Raw genomic sequence first — 21,996 nt, forward strand, 5'->3', positions numbered from 1 at the left:
CTCAACATTAATTTTTTTTTCTTCATTGAAAGAATTGATTGTTCAATAAAATATTTAACACTTGATAAAGTTCTACTTACAAATACATCTGTTTTAATTGTATTATTTTGGATGGATGTTTGCTTATAACAAAACAAATATTTATGCTTGGATATGATACCTTGACATTAAATTACCCTCAATTCACAGTTCCTTCCCATAATTCCCATGGAAAGTTTCCAATTTGGAATATTTTCAATATTCCCCAGCTTAAAGGTGACATATCATGCAAAATTGACTTTTTAATGGTTCTTTACCTGAAATATGTTTCCCTGGCATGTCTACAAACCCCCCGAGAATTAAAAAAATCCATTCTGCCCCTGTTCTGATTTCTGCACCTTTCTGTAAATGTGTGTGAAACGAGCCGTTTCAGTTTTCAGTGTTTTTGTTACGTCACAACAAAATCCGGTCTGTCACAGACTCAGAGCTCGGAGCTTGTTCAGCCCATAGACTGTATAAAATAATACTCAACCCCTCCTCTGTTTTTCATTACCTGCACACATGTGTGCTAACAAGGAGCTTAGGAGGGAGGCATGCTAGTTGTAGGCTGACTTAATAAACACAAAGGTTGGTTTTACTCCCCATGTCTGCAGATCTAGTGGATGATTTTTAAGTGCTAGCGCTAACTAGCATAGCCACATAGCTACATGTTCATAGCTGTAGCTGTAGCTGTGTACCAAGACACACGTCGACATACTGACAAATAAAACAACAAGAAACACAGAATCTGTGACCAATCCTTCAGAAAGGTCCTGCTGCCTTTCTGGCAGAGGTCGGTTTTACTCCCCACGTCTGCAGATTTGAAGATCTAGTGGATGATTTTTATTTATCATGGATAAGTGCTAGCGCTAGTTAGCATAGCCACATAGCTACATGTTCGTAGCTGTGTACCAAGACACACGTCTACATACTGATAAATAAAACACCAAAAAGAAACACTAAATCTGTGACCAATGGTTCAGAAAGGTCCTGCTGCAGGCGCCTCTCTGTCAGGATCAGATTCAAAGGGTTGAAGTAACGTGATCTCTGAGCAGCCGTGTATATTCAGCCAACATGTAAACATTAGATCAACGTGCTGGAGAGCCGAGGGCACATCCACTTTCTGAGGGGGCGTGGTCAGAGAGAAAACAGAGTGTTCTGAGGAGGACTGAAGAAGAGGACTTTTCAGGCAGACCAAAATTTGATTTCAAAGTGTTTTTTTGAGCATAAACTTTAAAGATGTGTTTTGGGGACCTCTTAGACCAATATATATTGATGAAAAAAACGTGATATGTCCCCTTTAAAGCTGGAGTTGGTAATCAGATTTAGATCCACTTTTTGTTATACTGGTTAAAATGATCTTTATGTCCTGATGGTAATCAATACATAATGTGTTCTTAAAAAAGAGGTGAAAAAAAGCTGCTATCTACAGCCGGAGTAAACCTGGGAAAACACCTGCCATCAGGAGCCAAATGATCAAACCAATCAAATCCCATCCTGCCGTTCTGCCCGCCTCCTGCACGTACATTTCCCCGGCGTGCACTCCGAGTCCCCGTCCCCTGCCTCTGCTTCCCCTGCCTCTACTGCCCCTCTCGCTCGACCTCAGGCCTGTCCCCTCTGACCCGATGAGGTGCTTTGCTCAGGACTGTAGTCCGGATCAGAGTCTAAAAAGCTCTCACCACGGGGGCTCTGACAAGCAGAAGAGTTAATGACATTCAGTAAGTCCTACAGAAATGTAGATGTATTGTAGCGTCAATCCGGATGCTGTAGTGATGACGAGCCGATTGGTGAACACGTTGAGCTTTAATAACCGGTCACTGTCGGTCGTGATCACGACAACCAACAAAACAACAATCAATGATTGAATGAATGAAGAACTTCTCCTCTTGTCTCTCCTCTCTCCAGCTCACACACTCTACACCTCTCCTGATGCCTTCACTGACCGTCAACACTGTAGGAATTAAGAACATCTACACTGAACACGTTTAACAAACAGTAGAGTTGTTACAGTATTATATATGTGTTATAACTTTTCTCCTGATATCGTGTCACCAGTACAACTGGATAATGCTAGAATGACAGTTGTGAGTGCTAACAGCAGCCATGTTTGTTTGTGTTTTTAACTTTCACTATGAGAATGTTGGAAATGCTACATTCAAATTCATGCTAGTTTTCCGAGACTACCAACCCCAGCTTTAACTTCCCATTGGAAATTTACTGGAAACTTTTTGGAAATTTACCCCTTTGCAACCCTATTCCTGTGTTTGGAGGATTCATAGTTTCACCCTGAAAAAAGCCAGATGTACTCAAACATTGCTCCACAGACTTCAACATAAAAAGATATCCTGACCTGACTTGAGGTTTGCATCTTTCCACTCCTTTGATATCTCTGAAATCAACACATCACATGTGTGGAATACTGAGGGAGGATAACGTTTCATTTCCCGTTGATTTATCTTTACTTTTATTAGAACAACCTTTATGTGTAGAAATGAGCACTGGTTCACACGAGGCGAGACATGCTGGTGTAAAATATGTTGTTGTTAAATAATATGATCGCTGTCCCTCCTGCTCAGGAGGTTTGGATCTGTAACCCCCAGAGACTCGGCATCAGAGTGACTGAGCTGTGCAGCATTTATGAATGCCCCCGCTCAGTCCATTACTCACGCTTTAGTGCAGTAAAGGGTAAGAGAAAGGGTAATTGCAAAGATAAGCATCGGCTGGAGAGAAATGAGAAGGGAGGATCAAGAAGAGAGAACTGATGGACGGTTTCTCTGATGGCTTCTGCACAGACACAATCTCTTTCACACAGAGGTCACATCACTGATGTGTCTCAGAGGGTTTTTGCACAGAGATTCACAGACTCAAACACTATTCTGATAACGTACAGACAAACAGAATGTAACTCCTGAAGAAGTCAATCTGCACTGGGTGAGATAAAATGTAAAGCTGGGTCACCAAACTGTGCTTTTCTTCTCTGAGAGAGGAGGATCAAAAAGAGAGGTTACAAACTGATTCATGTCTGGAGTGCCTCACATCTAAGCAACCTTCAATCAGTCACGGCAGATTTCTGCACATGACAGAAGATCAAGAGAGCAGACCTGAGATCCCTGCAGCTTATTCAAGCTCCAGTAAATCAAGGCAACAGTTGATGTATGCAAGCGTTCTCAACAATATTTTTGACCCAGATTGTGCTCGCTGCAAAGCTAGGCCATAAACCTTGCAGAGGAGGTAACCAGGTAAGGGTGGTAGTGCTTGGATCCTGCAATCCGGAATAAGTCAGGAGACACAATATTTGCTTTTTTATTAATCCACTTTAAATTTGTTAACATATTTAAGGGCTTGAGGAGCAAATTATGACTGGAGCTAAGAGCTGATCAACAAGAACGAGAAGATCAAAGTTGTGTTTGTGGTTTTTAAGCTTGTCAGTTGAATCACACAGTAAATTATTGCATTAGGGAACCAGCAGTAAATCCTTACAAATGTTAAGTTGCCTGTAGCTTTGAGAAACATTTTAAATCCAATGATTATTCTTCAGCTAGCTTTTTTAACAAGTAAAGATGAGAAGGCTGCAAAACAACCTCTGGGTGTACTGAAATGTTTCTACAACGTCTGTTTGAATGCAGCTCAGCACATCTGCATAAGATAAATAACAGGAAACACATTCTGAGCGTGTTTGTTGGCTGTTACTGTTACAGCAGCCATGATCAGCCCTGACATTATCATCTGATGAGCATTCAATGGTTTGGCCTGCTAAAGTTTGTAAAGACTCTTTTACAAACAGAGCAGGTCTAGACCACTCTATGTCAAATTATGAACAGAGACCCAACACCAAGACAGGATAAGACTCAGTCTGACCCCACCTTAATCCACCATGAGCATTGCACCTCACAGTATTTAGCTAGTTACAGCAGAGAGGACACACTTCCTTTAACAGGCAGAAACCTCGAGCAGAACCAGACTCATGTTAGACAGACATCTGCCTCGACCGAGTTGGGTCTGGAAAGAGGGAGAGTGTACAGTTAGCAGGTAATTATGGGAAATAGAAGACCGACAGGGTGAGACAAGATCCCCAACACGAAGCAGACCAGATATTACCCCTTACGTATTTGGGAATCACTTGTACAGTCATGGCCAAAAGTTTTGAGAATGACACAAATATTACATTTTCACAAAGTCTGCTGCTTCAGGGTTTTTAGGTGTTTTTGTCAGATGTTTCTATGGTATAATGAAATACAATTAGAAGCATTTCATAAGTATCAAAAGCTTTTATTGAGAATTACACAGAATTCATGCAATAAGTCAATATTTGCAGTGTTGACCCTTCTTTTTCAAGACCTCTGCAATTCTCCCTGGCATGCTGTCAATCAACTTCTGGACCAAATCCTGACTGATGGCAGTCCATTCTTGCATAATCAATGCTTGGAGTTTGTCAGAATTTGTGGGTTTTTGATTGTCCACCCGCCTCTTGAGGATTGACCACAAGTTCTCAATGGGATTAAGATCTGGGGAGTTTCCTGGCCAAGGGCCCAAAATCTTAATGTTTTGTTCCCCGAGCCATTTTGTTATGACTTTTGCTTTATGACAAGGTGCTCCATCATGCTGGAAAAGGCATTCTTCATCACCAAACTGCCCTTGGATGGTTGGGAGAAGTTGCTCTGGGAGGACGTTCTGGTACCATTCTTTATTCATGGCTGTGTTTTTAGGCAAGATTGTGAGAGAGCCCACTCCCTTGACCGAAAAGCAACCCCACACATGAATGGTCTCAGGATGCTTCACTGTTGGCAAGAGACAGGACTGATGGTAGCGCTCACCTCGTCTTCTCCGAACAAGCCTTCCTCCAGATGCCCCAAACAATCGGAAAGGGGATTCATCAGAGAAAATGACTTTACCCCAGTCCTCAGCAGTCCAGTCCCTGTACCTTCTGCAGAATATCAGTCTGTCCCTGATGTTTTTACTGGAGAGAAGTGGCTTCTTTGCTGCCCTGCTTGACACCAGGCCTTCCTCCAAAAGTCTTCGCCTCACTGTGCGTGCAGATGCACTCACACCTGCCTGCTGCCATTCCTGAGCAAGCTCTGCACTGGTGGTGACCCGATCCCGCAGCTGTAACACCTTCAGGAGACGGTCCTGGCGCTTGCTGGACTTCTTGGGCGCCCTGGAGCCTGTTTGGCAACAATTGAACCTCTCTCCTTGAAGTTCTTGATAATTCGATAGACGGTTGACTGAGGTGCAATCTTACTTGAGGGACTTTACAATTAATTGCAGTTGAGCTGATCACTCCTCATAACATTCTGGAGTATATGCAAATTGCCATCATAAAAACTGAAACAGCAGACTTTGGGAAAATTAATAGTTGTGTCATTCTCAAAACTTTTGGCCATGACTGTACATGTGTCACTGTGAGGTGAATTCACATTGTGTGTGTGCACATTCTCTAGCAGCAGGGATGTTGCTAGCATCTGAAGGATTAGACTGTGAAGTCACTGTCATTCAGAATACAGGGGACAAAAACACATCTGTGTATCCTCAGTTTGATTTCAGGCTGCAGCTCTACGCTGCATTACGCTCTGCTGCACATAGGACATGCATGTGACGTGAAGCTAGAATGTTGGTGTAGTTGTACTCATCACTTTAAAACAGCGGCCTCTTGACTTTTGAAACATGACAGAACTCATCAATGCATTTACATGTTATGTAAGGGATAATGTATGGTCAGCAGGTAATTATGGGAAATAGAATCCTGACAGGGTGAGACAAGACCCTGACGCTAAGTTCACCTCCAATGGGGCTACTAACTTAAGATACAAACAAGTTGTTAAAAATGTTTATTTAAAATGATTTATGTTGTATGTATGTAAAAATAGTCCCAGTGATTCCACATCAGTTAGCGTTCCACAGTGATGGATTCTTATCGGTCTGTTGCGGTCCATTTAACATGCATAGACAGCTACAGGCACAAATAATGGGTACCAATGTATTATCAGTGTTGTACAGTAACGCACAGTAGCAGCGTCAGTGTTGGTCGCACAGCACACAAGCTACATCTGCTCACAACAAAGGTGAAGTGCAGCAGAGCGTAATGCAGTGTAGAGCTGCGGCCTGAAATCAAGCTGAGGATACACAGACGTGTTTTCGTCCCCTGTATTCTGAATGACAGTGACTTCACAGTCTTATCCTTCAGATGCTAGCAACATCCCCGCTGCTAGAGAATGTGCACACACACAAACGTGAATTCACTTCACAGTGACACATGTACAAGTTATTCACAAATACGTAAGGGGTAATATCTGGTCTGCTTTGGGTTGGGGATCTTGTCTCACCCTGTAGGTCTTCTATTTCCCATAATTACCTGCTAACTGTACACTCTCCCTCTTTCCAGACCCAACTCGGTCGAGGCAGATGGCTGTCTAACATGAGTCTGGTCCTGCTCGAGGTTTCTGCCTGTTAAAGGAAGTTTGTCCCCTCCGCTGTAACTAGCTAAATACTGTGAGGTGCAATGCTCATGTTGGATTAAGGTGGGGTCAGACTGAGTCTTATCCTGTCTTGGTGTTGGGTCTCTGTTCATAATTTGACATAGAGTGGTCTAGACCTGCTCTGTTTGTAAAAGAGTCTTCAGATAACGTTTGTTGTGATTTGGCGCTATACAAATAAAGATTGATTGATTGTGAAGTATCTGATAGTTAATAAGTAACTGACGTAAAACAAGTCAAAGAGAAACCTATGTTGCCCCAGACATTCAAGGAATTTTGGTTGAGACCCCCTTCCAATTTAGTGACATGCATGGACAAGTTTGGGCTTTGCAGTAGGCTATGTCATTGGCTCAAAGACCTATAAAAGGTGCTGGTCAACAGCATTCTGGGAGTCAGCAGATTTGCAGAGCTGTTCTCCCAAGCATTCCGTGGTGCTTGTTCGATACTGGTATTGTTTTCTTGTAATAAACGTATTACTATGCAAGCAAGCCAGTGTCACGAAGATTCCTTCTGCATCTACACATCACGGGCGGTCAAGATACAACAATTGATATCCTGCTTATTACCCGGCTACTAACTTCAGATACAAACAGGTTGTTAAAAACATTGATTAAAGATGACTTGATTGATTTAAATGATTTATTTTTACAGTTTTTAAAAACAGTCCCAGTGATTCCTCGTCAGTGATCGTTCCATGGTGATGGATTCTTCTCTGCCTGTTGCGATGGATTGAACATGAAACTGTCCTCATTCAGCTCTCCTTCTTCTCTGATCGCTCACCTAAAGTTTCTCTCACCTGCTCTGCTCCTTCATCATATTGATGGACAGGATCCAATATGCAAACATCCGTAGCCTGTTGATTTAGCATGCTAACTGAAGCTACCGTTTTAGCTACATTGTTTTGATACTAACTGAATCTAACGGTTTCCCCTCACCTTATGGTCTATGGTGTCAACAAGCAGAAGCTAAATGTGTCTGAACTCTTCTCTGTGGATTGATTTGACATGACATGTGATCAGTTTGTCTCTGGTGTTGATCATGTTAGTGAAAGTTAATAACCGCTGTCAATGAGTTGTCAACATGTTTTGACCAATCAGAATCAAGCATCTCACACAGCCAGAAGATCAGATAGAAAGCCAGGTAATAAATTACATTAATAGCACAACACCCAGGATGAGCGTGAAGTATTCCAATGTTGAAATAGAAGTTTGGAAATCTTTTCAACTCAAACACATCCAGGTTAAGAATAGTTACCTATAACCTAATCCTAGACGATGGTGCCAATGCTGTGTCCATGATCAGACCTGCTGAACTTACCAACCTCTGCAGCCACCACAGTGATGTTGTGCCACGCTGTCAGCTCCCGGTCCAGAACCTGAGTGGTCCTGATGATGCCGCTGTTCACTCCGATGGTGAAATACAAAAGTCTCTCCTCCTCATTTTCTATGAAGAACCTGTGACAAAGAAAGACATGAAGTTTATGGAGGAGGGACACGCTTGAAATGTGTCTCACCACACTATGAAGAGGACACTTTGGGCTTACTAAACACACTCTTCTGATGGCAGTCACTTTGATTTAGTGTTAAAAGCTGCTCTTTAGGAACCTATATATATATTATATTTTATGTTGTGAACATTTAAAAAAAAAAGTGTGACTATAGCAACTTACTAACTCAAAAAGTATGATTTATTAAAGACATAATTAAGAACCCTGATAGCAGCCTATAAGTGGCAAAGCATGTTAATGTTCTCTACCAAAATAAAAGCTTGGTTAACATCGTCTTCACCGGACATCCTGTAGCAGACAAGATAAATGTTCTGATGTTAGTGAAATGCCACAGAAGTAGAATACAACACGTTTTACACACAGCCTGTATAATAAATGGACGTAGTCTCTGTGACGTCACCCATGTTTTGGAAGCACTGTTTTGAAGCCGATCATCAGCGGGTGCCATATTGGAAATGCTGAACTCAACCTAACGTCTGTGGAGCTAGTGTGAGGTACAGAGGCGGGCCTTTAGCCTCCCCGCTAACAGCTTCAGTGTTCCCGTCTGTCAATCAAGTCAGCTGTGTTCTTATTTAATCAAAACTTGTAAATGTAATCTACTCAAGGATAATGAGTTATAAAAATTCACCCCCGTACAGTGTGTGCTGATAGAGAAATGAGCTATTCAGACTAAACTGTTTTTTGAACCAGGCTGTAAACATGTTTATTCCTGCTGTAAAGATTGGATTTCTTAAGTGGCTGTGAATGCAGTTTTCGGTTCTTCTGGAGCCAGCCTCATGCACTAGTGATGGGAATTCTGGCTCTTTCTAGAGAGCCGGTTCTTTTGGCTCGGCTCACTACAAAGAGCCGGCTCTTTCGACTCCCAAGTTCCTCCTCAAATTGTTTCTTGTTTAAATGAATTTATTAGTTAAAATAATGTAAAAGGACTAACTAATGTAAAAAATATACATTATATTAAATGTTAATAATTTATAAGGCTTTATTGATATACTCAACATGGAGCAGAGTGCTATGAAAAGTTAATTACAAAGTACAAAAACAAGACCCATCTGAACTAGACAAGAAGGTCCAATCTCTGATGACTGTATATTATTTATAAACTTTTAAACACCTTCATTAACAGCAGGTTACCTTCACTGTCTTTATTCTTCACTTATTGCACTGATGGATAAACAGTTCTAATGTCCATGACCTGGATGACTGAGAACCTTCACAGACAGTTTTAGATAGATAGATAGATAGATAGATAGATAGATAGATAGATAGATAGATAGATAGATAGATAGATAGATAGATAGATAGATAGATAGATAGATCTTCATTTGTCCTTAATAGAATATTTGTTGCCACCGTCTGTACAGGAATACATGTATGAACACAATAAACAAACATCCACCCAGCCTCACAACAATGGTGCACCTCATCCCACATATATACACACTGGACACATATGAACACACTGGGCACATATATGTACACCGGACACATATAAACACACCGGACACATATAAACACACTAGACACATATATGCACACCGGACACATATATGCACACCGGACACATATGAACACACTGGACACATATATGCACACCGGACACATATAAACACACTGGACACATATATGCACACCGGACACATATAAACACACCGGACACATATATGCACACCGGACACATATGAACACACTGGACACATATATGCACACCGGACACATATAAACACACCGGACACATATATGCACACCGGACACATATGAACACACTGGACACATATATGCACACCGGACACATATGAACACACTGGACACATATATGCACACCGGACACATATAAACACACCGGACACATATATGCACACCGGACACATATGAACACACTGGACACATATATGCACACCGGACACATATAAACACACCGGACACATATATGCACACCGGACACATATGAACACACTGGACACATATATGCACACCGGACACATATTAACACACTGGACACATATATGCACAACGGACACATTACAGTGGCATTCTATTTAGCAGTGCAATGGCCAATGGGATGAAGCTTCTGCCTTTGCAGGTTTTTTGTGGACCCTGATTGATGATATTTTCACCTTGAACAGTCTACACTCTGCCTTTAAACAGACTCTGCCTTTTAAATGTGTCTAAAGTTTACTGTGTTTCCTGCAGTCACTTGTTTTCTCACCTTTCCAGTGCGTTCTGTCTTTTGTGAATGTTGGTGTGCTCACTGTGCTGTGTGTGTCTGTAACCCCTCCCCTCCCTGTTATGCTCACTGTGGTCATGTGATTGGTCAAGACGCCACCACATGTCTTGACCAATAACGTGAGGCTTTAACAGAAAAAGACGAGAAAAATAAAAAAAATCAGCTCCCAATCAGGAGCTGGCTGCCGTCATTCACTTCAAAGAGCCGGCTCTTAGAGCTGGATCGCGACACATGGCTATTAAGCGGACACTAGAGAAACTGCAGTTTCTAACACTTCTGCATCTCTCATATTTTAAGACCGGAGGTTGCTGCTTGGTTTCTGAATCGTAATCGTAGTGTTACAGTGTTCACAAGAAGAGACCATATGGATTGTGTAGGCCCCATTTTACAAAAGCTTCAAGTTTGCAAATTGTAATGTGCCAGGTAACGTTTTCAAAAATGTCAAAGTAATTGTTCTCCACAGTTTTGAAATATATTTGGTGAAATCTTCACCGACCTTCCTTTGGTCTTGCATGTTTAATGTTAACATTATATTTCCAGCGATCTCATGTTTTCCTAACGTTAGCAGAACTTTGCAAAGTTAAAAAAAGTTACATGGCGTCACTGCTGTCATTGTCTAGCTATGGTGTTTCTATTTGGTTCCCACTAGTGGTGCAACGGATCATTGTTGATCCGTGATCCGTGTGGATGCCTCTCCAGGGTTCGGCACGGACGTGGTCCGTGGATCGGTTGATGGAAAAAAAAAGGAGCTGCGCGTGTTCACGTGATGACCGCATGTTCAATCCACACTCACTCGTCAAGCGCAGCGGTAGTCATGGCAAGTGAAGGAGCAGAGGAATTTGAAAACCCTCCTGCATCTTGTAAGTCACATGTATGGGAGTGTTAGAATGACCCTTTAGCAGCTGAATGATACAGCAGGCATGACGAACAAAATCACAGGCGGTGGTTCAGGTGTACCACAAACTGGTTTATTGAACAAACAGCCACAGTGACATCAGACACCAACCAACAACGACACAGACAGATTATAACTGGCACATTTTATAGTGTGGCACTAATTGGCCTCCTGGACCAAACCATCTGGAGGTGTTCACAAATTATTTATTCTGCTCTCCATTAACTTAGACACCTTCCCCTGTTCCTGACTTTATGTCACCAATATTAACCACATTTTATAATTCCCACATTTCCTAAAATACATCTAAAACATGCCCTTTAATTAATTCCCCTGCACCGCTAAATTCAGACTCCCCCCTGACCAATTTGTGCTCTGGTCCCGACCTGGAACCTTTATCTGGGTGTCCGTTCCTCGGGGAATCTTTTAACTGGAACACCCTGGAGCGGACACAGAACAGCAACCCCAGGTAAGTCAAACAAACAATTTCGACCTATTTGCACTACTGCCCTGGCACATTTTAACGTTAATACAACCACGCACATATTTAAATTCACTGCACACATGATTACTTATTGCTGACGTTAAACATCGTCTCGCGGAACCTTCTAACTCTCCTCTCTTCTTCAGGTGGAGCAGCGCCCCCACGCCTGCAACCCCCGGACAACTACACCTCAACCACACACTATGGTTTGCCTAACTCTGGCTTAATTCCTTAATCAATAAATAACAACAACAAATGTGCAAATACGCAATGTGCAAATGTACTGTGCAAAGATCGCTAATAAAGTGCAAAGTGCCATCAATACTGTGTGTTGTTTATTAAAGTGCCGTGAGCCCCAAACCCTTGTGCAATATGTGCAACACAACAGCCGTCCGTCATGAGTAACGAAGGGCTCTTCGTTACAGGGAGCATTTTGGCTTCCCTGTGAAATACACTGAATGCTGAATGTGCTTGAGCCACGTTATGACATTCACCCACAGAGGCCCTCAATACGCAGCCCGTGGGCCACATCCGGCCACCTCTTTGTGGCCCCCGAACTGTTATTCCTTCACTCTGTGTTTTGGTCGGGTCACCGTGTGTTTACCGGGCCCTGTCTCCATGCCAACGATACGCAGACAGGCTGTTACTGGGTCACTTAGAGTCCACTGCTGCGAGTGCAGTTTTTAACTTTCACTATGGTTTATGGATCAGTTCACATATTGGCACTTTGCCAGCTGTAGGACCCTAGAATACACCAAAACGGTGTGTTCCAAGTTTGCAGCTCAAAGAAAAGTGGACGGTGAAAATCAGCGATTGAAAGAAGAATGGAGTGACACTTTTGAAGTTCCTCTGCTCCTTCACTTGCCATGCCATGAAATGCAGTGAATGAGGTAGGACTGGGCCCACAGATAGGGTGCTTTGCACATGCAGTACATTTTGAGTTGAATGTTGTTTTTATTTAATGGGCAAAAGTTTACAAGTGTTTTACAAAATTAATGGAGGGACAAAGTTATATTTGTCTTGTCTTATTCTTTGATTTTATGCTGATCCAAAAAATGATGAGTTTTTTGATCCGTTGCACCCCTAGTTCCCACCATGGATCGCCAAGTCTTCCCTGAACACAATTGAGTACACAACTTCACAAGTTCCATTTGAAGGCAGCATTTAAATCATTTAACAGGACTCTGTAACACAGAGTACTGAGAATGGCTAAAGTAAAGCAGCGGCAGGGAAAGATATTTCAGCTAGCCATTCACAGCCACATTCAACATATAGCAACTTGAATTATTTGTAACACTGTATGTGTGATAAGAGAAGTGGAGGTAACATGTATAGCTGTTAAACCTGCAGGACTTTTTCATTGAGTGAGACCGGTGAGAAATGGCACAGTTGGTCACAGAATTCAGTCCATCCAATCAGAGCCCAGCAGTGTTGCCGCTTATTTAGTCCCAGCTCTGTCAGGGATTGTGCGGCCAGCTGCCGGCCGAGGACAGAAAGCCTCATATGCCGCCGCGGCCCCTTCCCACTGATCCTTTTCAGAGCGAGGCCAGAATCAAACAGGCTTTTCAAGGTTTTTTTTTAGGCCTGCTCCATCACAAAACCTCAGTCTGACGTCCCCAAACACATCCAGTCTCCACTAAAGCATGAAGCTGACAGAAGTGAGAGTCACTGAGCGAACACAGTCAACTGTCCACAAAAACAGCCTGCTCCCTGGATGATAGGAGAGAGGCAGAGCTGCAGAGGATGTCCAGGGTTCAGGATGAGAAATTGGGCTCATATTCTGCATGGACCATATTTAGAGACGGGCACTTTGGGTACTTTCATGTAAGAATGGGAAACGCATGGAAAACATTGATTTGAATTTCTTCTGCTTCTGTTTAGAGGAACGATGTGAGTCTGAGTATCTCTGGGCTCCAGTTGCGGAGACAGCTGTGACTCTCTTGTTGGGGATTTGTGTTGGTCTCAATGAGATGGACTGAAAACAGTCAAAGACCCAGTTTGTGCTCTCAGTGAGTGTGTGTTGACGCAACCTCATGAAAACAGGAGATAAAGACTAAACAGAGAGCAGATTCCTCTTTGTTCTGCCCTGCTGGGTAACAAACACTAGCTGTGTGCAGACATCCAAACAGAGCAGATGAATTGTGTGTTGACTTATTGGAGCATGAAGCAGCTCTGTGTAATAACCTGCATTTCGCCTGTTATGATGGCAGCTTTGCAGGTGTTGTTCAACTTATTCATTCTAACTTCAAATAAAATGATTCCTGCACTTTTAAATCAAGACTCTGCTCATTTATTTGGCCACATCATAAATGTCAAGTTTAAGGATTGTAAATAATAAAGGTCCACATCCTAAAAGAAAAAGAAATCCCTTTAATATGTACTTCTTTCACTTCAAACTTCTCTGAAAGAGGAATTGGATTGACAGTTTTTTGGTTTTGTAAACTGAACAAATGTGCAAAATCCTTAAAAAACAAACCTGAAACAAAGAAGCTGTAATCAGTTGTGATGCTGTGTGTATGATCTGTGTGTTAGGGGTCATTCAGGCATATTTAAAGGTGACATATCATGCAAAATGGACTTTTTAATGGTTCTCTACCTGAAATATGTTTCCCTGGCATGTCTACAAACCCCCCGAGAATGAAAAAAATCCATTCTGCCCCTGTTCTGATTTCTCCACCTTTCTGTAAATGTGTGTGAAACCAGCCGTTTCAGTTTTCAGTGTTTTTGTTACGTAACAACAATATCCGGTCTGTAACAGGAAGTCAGAGCTCGGAGCTTGTTCAGCCCATAGACTGTATAAAATACAACTCAACCCCTCCTCTGTTTTTCATTACCTGCACAAATGTGTGCTAACAAGGAGCTTAGGAGGGAGGCATGCTAGTTGTAGGCTGTCTTAATAAACACAAAGGTCGGTTTTACTCCCCACGTCTGCAGATTTGAAGATATAGTGGATGATTTTTATTTGTCATGGATAAGTGCTAGCGCTAACTAGCATAGCCACATAGCTACATGTTCATAGCTGTAGCTGTAGCTGTGTACCAAGACACACGTCGACATACTGACAAATAAAACAATAAGAAACACTAAATCTGTGACCAATCCTTCAGAAAAGGTCCCGCTTCCTTTCTGGCAGAGGTCGGTTTTACTCCCCACGTCTGCAGATTTGAAGATCTAGTGGATGATTTTTATTTATCATGGATAAGTGCTAGCGCTAGTTAGCATAGCCACATAGCTACATGTTCGTAGCTGTGTACCAAGACACACGTCGACATACTGACAAATAAAACAACAAGAAACACTAAATCTGTGACCAATGGTTCAGAAAGGTCCTGCTGCAGGCGCCTCTCCATCAGGATCAGATTCAGAGGGTTGAAGTAGCGCTATCTGTGAGCAGCCGTGTATATTCAGCCAACATGTAAACATTAGATCAACGTGCTGGAGAGCCGAGGCCACATCCACTTCCTGAGGGGGCGTGGTCAGAGGGAAAACAGAGTGTTCTGAGGAGGACTGAAGAAGAGGGTTTTTCAGGCAGACCAAAATCTGATTTCAAAGTGTTTTTTTGAGCATAAACTTTAAAGACATGTTTTGGGGACCTCTTAGACCAATATATATTGATGAAAAAAGTGTGATATGTCACCTTTAATGATATGTCATGGACTACTGATTTATGAGCCTCACTGTTGAACTTCCTTTTTCAATACAGGGCTTAAAGCTAAAACAAAAGAAGTTGTCACCAAAACAGAACGTTGATATATCAGACATGCATGCGCAGGTGTTGTGCACTGACGTCTCTATATGGTGCAAATATTTAAAGCTTCATCAGAGCGTTACTTGGGGCCGGTTCTCACTGAAACCTCCTCCAGAAGATGATGTTTAGACTTGTTACCAGTGTAGCGAGGAAAGCGTATGTGAGTCTTTCAAAATACCAGGAAAGACTTTCATCAATCATTTCTTTGAGGTGACCAGAGACCAGGTCATCCATCGAACCACAAAGCTGACAATTCAACTTCAAGATCACATAATTGACAAAATCAGCCTCTCTACAGACCAGAGGTGAATCCTCACGGGAAGAGCTGTCTTCCTGTCCAGATCCCATCTCCCTGTGTTTAACTTTTTCCAGATGTGTGCAATTAAATGCTTTCTTAATCAAAAGGACTTGTGGACATCACCGGGAGAAACTTCTTCCTTTTTATACTTTTGACCACGAGACATCACTCGGTTCTTTGGGTGGAAATCCGACGAACGCGTGACAACACACTGAAAGACTGGAGCAAACTCCTCCGGACCCATCGGAAACTCGCTGACGGTTCTGACTGTTCCAGAGTTTCTGTGGTTGAAGTTGATTTAGGCTTCATTCTGAAAGTCCTATAGTTTGACTATATTTCCAAATCAGAGATTTAAATTAGTGTCTAACACTCTGTTTAAAACAACTGAACTAAATCACTATCACCAAGTCAAATAGTAGTCTTCTACTAGCTATCCTTGCTCAAAGGTATATTTGTCTGTTATTCATCTATGTTCATTATCTGCCAGAATCATAATCTATTCATCATTCTATTTACATTAAACTTCATATATTATAAAGGATTTTGTCTGTATGTTCATTTCCAAGCAGGGTGGGCCAATGTGTTTGTAAAGAATTCATGACTTCAGATTTAAATTGTATGAGACTGATTTTTATATTTGGTCAATCATTAGTGTTCAATTTTCAGAATTAATCACTGTGATTGGATCCAACACGAGTGGGTGGTGCCCCAATTGATTTTACAATTTTATGAAATATCAAATTAATAATTCACAAAGTTTTGAAATATTATTTTCATATTTTTAATATCTGATATTACACGTACACAACGCTACACCAGGAGGCGGATGTTTTCATGTGCAGCAAGCAAGACTGGCAGTAAGTGGACCACAGATCTGCACTGAATTAGCATCATGTATTCACGTGACTGTCAGCAGATCCCAGCAGAGGTCTGACTCCTGGATGGTACAGATGGTGGGGTAATGGACAGAAATCCACCTGAAATCAATCTGTGTCTTTGTGGATCTGGCTTTAGAACTGGTTGGAACCAGGTAGGCTGAGTTTGGGGATGATCAAACCAAACCAACACCAATATAAACAGATCTGAGTAACCTCTGAGGAGTTTCCAAGAGTCTGAGTCCCAGAACCTGATTTCAGGTGGCTCTTTTTGAGTAAGGTGGAAGGTCCACCAAGCAGAGAGTGGATACACCTGGTTAATAAGACAGAAGCCTGGTTGAACGTAAACCAATTCAGGTTTATGGGCTGTTTGACTTTTCAGATCTCAATAAACTCTTTTTCGTTACTTGGGGTTTTTTGAGACTAGACTGTTTGTTGCTGAGGTATTTCAGTGAAGTGTTGGTAAAACAAAATCCAGACTCATCTTTTGGCCCTGACTTGGACTTCTGTGATCCTGCACTGGTGAGAGAGAATTTAAGGATATTGTGATGAGACTCTTCTGCCCGAAGCCAGCTGGGATAGGCTCCAGCCCCCCCGTGACCCCCAACTGGATAAGCGGTCAAGATAATGGATGGATGGAGGGTGATGAGACTCTGGGTGGGGCGGAGTAACTGACCTGGTAGCAGGTGAGATGAATTCACCTGGTAGCAGGTGAGATGAATTCACCTGGTAGCGGGTGAGATGAATTCACCTGGTAGCAGGTGAGATGAATTCACCTGGTAGCGGGTGAGATGAATTCACCTGGTAGCAGGTGTGCCGGATTGCAGGCGAGAGACGCACCGAGTGGCAAGACACTCTTTTAGGAGGGAGGGTGTTGTTCTTAGCTGTTTAGGGCAGCCAGTGACAAAGACATTCAGAGCAGGGGGTTAGTGTTTCCTGTGCTGGAAGGGGAGGCAAGATGCCTCCTGTAGAGAGTCAGGGCAGGGTGTAGCGAGTGCTGCGACATTGACTTTGTATTTTCTGTGTGTTTATAGTTTAATCAGTTGTGCGCTGGGACTAGCTCTGTGGAGACCCAGCACTTCACCTGTGTAGGCAGCCGGGGACTTTGGCTGTCACGTGTGATGTGCAGTGTATCTAACCGTGTGTAGTTTGCAGTGCCTCCAGTAGAGGCTGCTAGCGTGCTGTGTGTGGTGTGCCTTCAGCTAGAATCTAGCATCTTTAATTGTGTTCAGAGCGCATTCGTGGAGGTTTTTGCAGTGCCTCAGCAGGATTGAGGGGGGTGAGTTTCCATTGTAGTCTTTTCATCCACATCTTATGAATCATGTTATCTCCTATCCAATAAAAGTTGTTGTATTTTTCTAATCCGAAGCCTGTGATTATTGGACATGATAGTGATACCCGCGACATTTATTACAATATCTTTTAAAATACTTTTGGAAGTTTGAGCTCTCAATCAGAGCTTTTTTGCAATCGACTCGCTAAAACAGCAGGTCTTGTCTTGTCTCACCCGAGGTGATGAGTTAGTTAAAGGTGACATATCATGCAAAATCAACTTTTTAATGGTTCTCTACCTGAAATATGTTTCCCTGGCATGTCTACAAACCCCCCGAGAATGAAAAGAATCCATTCTGCCCCTGTTCTGATTTCTACACCTTTCTGTAAATGTGTGTGAAACGAGCCGTTTCAGTTTTCAGTGTTTTTCATACGTCACAATGCCATGCGGTCTGTAACTGAAGTCAGAGCTCGGAGCTTGTTCAGCCCATAGACTGTATAAAATACAACTCAACCCCTCCTCTGTTTTTCATTCCCTGCACACATGTGTGCTAACAAGAAGCTTAGGAGGGAGGCATGCTAGTTGTAGGCTGTCTTAATAAACACAAAGGTCGGTTTTACTCCCCACGTCTGCAGATTTGAAGATCTAGTGGATGATTTTTATTTTGTCATGGATAAGTGCTAGCGCTAGTTAGCATAGCCACATAGCTACATGTTCGTAGCTGTTTACCAAGACACACGTCGACATACTGATAAATAAAACAACAAGAAACACTAAATCTGTGACCAATCCTTCAGAAAGGTCCTGCTGCAGGCGCCTGTCCGTCAGGATCAGATTCTGGATCAGATTCAGAGGGTTGAAGTAACGCAGGTCTGTGAGCAGCCGTGTATATTCAGCCAACATGTAAACATTAGATCAACATGCTGAAGAGCCGAGGGCACATCCACTTCCTGAGGGGGCGTGGTCAGAGGGAAAACAGACTGTTCTGAGCAGGGCTGAAGAAGAGGGTTTTTCAGGCATGTCAAAATCTGATTTCAAAGTGTTTTTTTGAGCATAAACTTTAAAAACATGTTTTGGGGACCTCTTAGACCAATATATGTTGAAGAAAAAAAGCGTGATATGTCACCTTTAATAAACGCGAAGGCCGCCTGTCCTGATCACATTGATGTAATACAGATTTTTTAGTAGACAGCGGGATGAGTTTTTCAGTTGTTTGTGTTCAAACATGAACAGTTTCTTTGTTTGGTAATGACTCAGTGTGCAGGAGGAGTCATGATCAAAACATAACTTTACTAAACTGCACATTTCTGCAGTCGACAAGCTGAGAACGCACACTGACACAGCTGAGATACGACTGAGAGGCCCTTTTTTTTTGCAGGGAATCTGCAACACAAAACTCCTACACACAACTCATTCTTGTGTTTTTCTCTCTACCTGACGGCGCTGTTGGTGCTGTCAGGGTCCAGGGCGGTCACAGTGCCAACCTGGGTGCCCGCCGGTGAGTTCTCATACACGTCCATGATGTAGTAGTCCATGGAGAAGACAGGAGGCTCGTCCACGTCTCCTACGATGACTCGCAGCGATGTGAAGTCCTTGAAGGGCCCCAGGTGGAAGAAGTGGGGGTCTGGGTAAGTGTTGGACGCTTCGATGTTCAGCGTGTGAACTTTCCTCTTTTCATAGTTCAGAGGCTGAGGAGGAGAAGACAGGAGGCTCTGTGATCATACTGAGGATACTTGTGCATTTGTACTACTAATTAAAGACAACTCTGATTAATACAAACCATCCTTTAGTGATGACAGCATGCAGGAGTTTCATGCTTCAGGAACAAAGCTTTAAAAACACGACGGTAAGTTAGAGCAGGGACTTTCACAAGAATAAAAACTGACCCTGCACTTTTGACTTTCTCTTGTATGATTATCTTCTGTCATTTTTATTTTCTCCCTACTCAGTAATTCAGCTTTGAAACTCAACCCACTATTTCGCTTTCATAAAGATGTATAGAAATCCATCACCAAGCCTGCACTTGAACCTTAAACTCTGAGAGATGGTTCCCCAGTGCCTTCATTGTTCTGCCTCTTTCTAACAGATTTGTGCAGTTATTATGTTCCTGAAGTAAGCTGATAAAATATGATTTTGATAAAAGGATTGAAATTGTGTGAAACATTTTTAAAAGAGGCAAAAGTTAAACATGTAAAATCAGATTTTCTTCTGAAGAAAAATAAATAAATAATGATAAAAAAGTTCTGAAACTGAAAAAAGAGTCATTATCTCTACAGAGGCAATCTCAAATGTTTTGATCAGAGACATCACAGTGTTGAGAGGTAATGTTGTTAATTTGAGGTTGTTTCTCTGAATATATACACCACCAGTCAAAAGTTTGGAAACACCTTCTCATTCAAGTGTTTGTATTTATTGTAATGATTGTAAACACTGTAGATTAATACTGAAGACATCAAAACTATGAAAGAACATATATGGAATTATGTAATGAACAACAAAGTGTTAAACAAAGCAGAATCTGTTTTATATTTTAGATTCTGTAAAGTAGCCCCCTTTTTCCTTCATGACAGCTTTGCACACTCTTGGTATTCTCTCAGTCTGCTTCATGAAGTGGTCTCCTGGAATGGTTTCCAATGAACATGAGCCTTGTCAAGAGTTCATTTGTAGAATGACTTGCCTTCTTAATGTGTTTGAGACCATCAGTTGTGTTGTTCAGAGGTAGGGTTGGTACACAATGGATAGTCCTATAATCCAGATTATGGCAAAACCAGATTATTTCATAGTTTTGATGTCTTCAGTATTAATCTACAATGTTGAAAATAATTTAAATAAATAAAAACCATTGAATGAGAAGATGTGTCCAATCTGTTGACTGGTAGTGTATATTCTCCCCAAGAATCTCTAAAACCTAAATGTTGTGTATGTTCTGTAACTTCCACCATATTGCAATCGTTTCAACAGGATTATTCAAAGCATGATGTCTGACAGTCAGACAGTGTGCTCCTGTTGATGTGTTGTCATTCCTTCTCACTATGTGAATCATCATCACAACATAACAGACCAAGGCCTGTGGTATTTTTGTTTTAGAGGGATGTTTTAGGACAGGATGATGCAGACTAAAATGTCCTATGTCTGCCTGATGTCTACACTAACACATAAATACACTGTATGATCAGTTTCTGTTCACAAAGCCACGCAGAGGACAGAGGTCTCCTCTTACACCCTGAACTGTAAACCTGAACAGTCCTTCTAACTCATAGCCATTAAGGGTACAGCACTCAAAACCAGCTATTTAGTTGAACCAACAATGAATTATTGAGTTATCTTAACTCTTAAAGTTGTTTTAATTATATATGGATCCATTTTATTGAGATATTATCCATGTCCAAATAACTACTTTTGAGTGTACAGAGGGTCACTGCGTATGACGTCATCAACGTCACGATGTAAGTCTTCACACACTTAAAAAACCACAATAGCTGTTCTTCATGACGCGGCAGGTAACGAGGAAAGACAACGCTAAACCACTGTACCGGTACAAGGAAGACCAACAATGATCCAACAAGGACAGGGGAACCAGAGGAACTAAATACACAGAGTCATCAACACAGGTGTGGACACAGGACACAGGTGAGACTAATGAGGGACTAAATACACAGAGTCATCAGCACAGGTGTGGACACAGGACACAGGTGAGACTAATGAGGGACTAAATACACAGAGTCATCAACACAGGTGTGGACACAGGACACAGGTGAGACTAATGAGGGACTAAATACACAGAGTCATCAACACAGGTGTGGACACAGGACACAGGTGAGACTAATGAGGGACTAAATACACAGAGTCATCAACACAGGTGAGGACACAGGTGAGACTAATGAGGGACTAAATACACAGAGTCATCAACACAGGTGTGAACACAAGTGAGACTAATGAGGGACTAAATACACAGAGTCATCAACACAGGTGTGAACACAGGACACAGGTGAGACTAATGAGGGACTAAATACACAGAGTCATCAACACAGGTGTGAACACAGGACACAGGTGAGACTAATGAGGGACTAAATACACAGAGTCATCAACACAGGTGTGGACACAGGACACAGGTGAGACTAATGAGGGACTAAATACACAGAGTCATCAACACAGGTGTGGACACAGGACACAGGTGAGACTAATGAGGGACTAAATACACAGA

At 42.1% G+C, this 21,996-nt stretch overlaps 1 protein-coding gene across 1 annotated transcript in view; it reads right to left on the reverse strand.

Moving 5' to 3' along the window:
• The window catches only part of LOC117826257 (cadherin-18-like), a 222,234-nt gene that overhangs the window by 29,939 nt on the left and 170,299 nt on the right, over positions 1 to 21,996 (reverse strand). The window contains exons 6-7 of the mRNA XM_034702193.1: positions 19,227 to 19,480; positions 7,806 to 7,942 (exon numbers count right to left, since the gene is read on the reverse strand). Of these exons, the coding sequence (XP_034558084.1) occupies positions 7,806 to 7,942; positions 19,227 to 19,480 (391 nt within the window). The remainder of the gene's footprint in view (positions 1 to 7,805; positions 7,943 to 19,226; positions 19,481 to 21,996) is intronic.

This window comes from Notolabrus celidotus, chromosome 15 (genome assembly GCF_009762535.1).
Source record: "Notolabrus celidotus isolate fNotCel1 chromosome 15, fNotCel1.pri, whole genome shotgun sequence".
NCBI classification, from domain to species: Eukaryota; Metazoa; Chordata; class Actinopteri; order Labriformes; family Labridae; genus Notolabrus; species Notolabrus celidotus.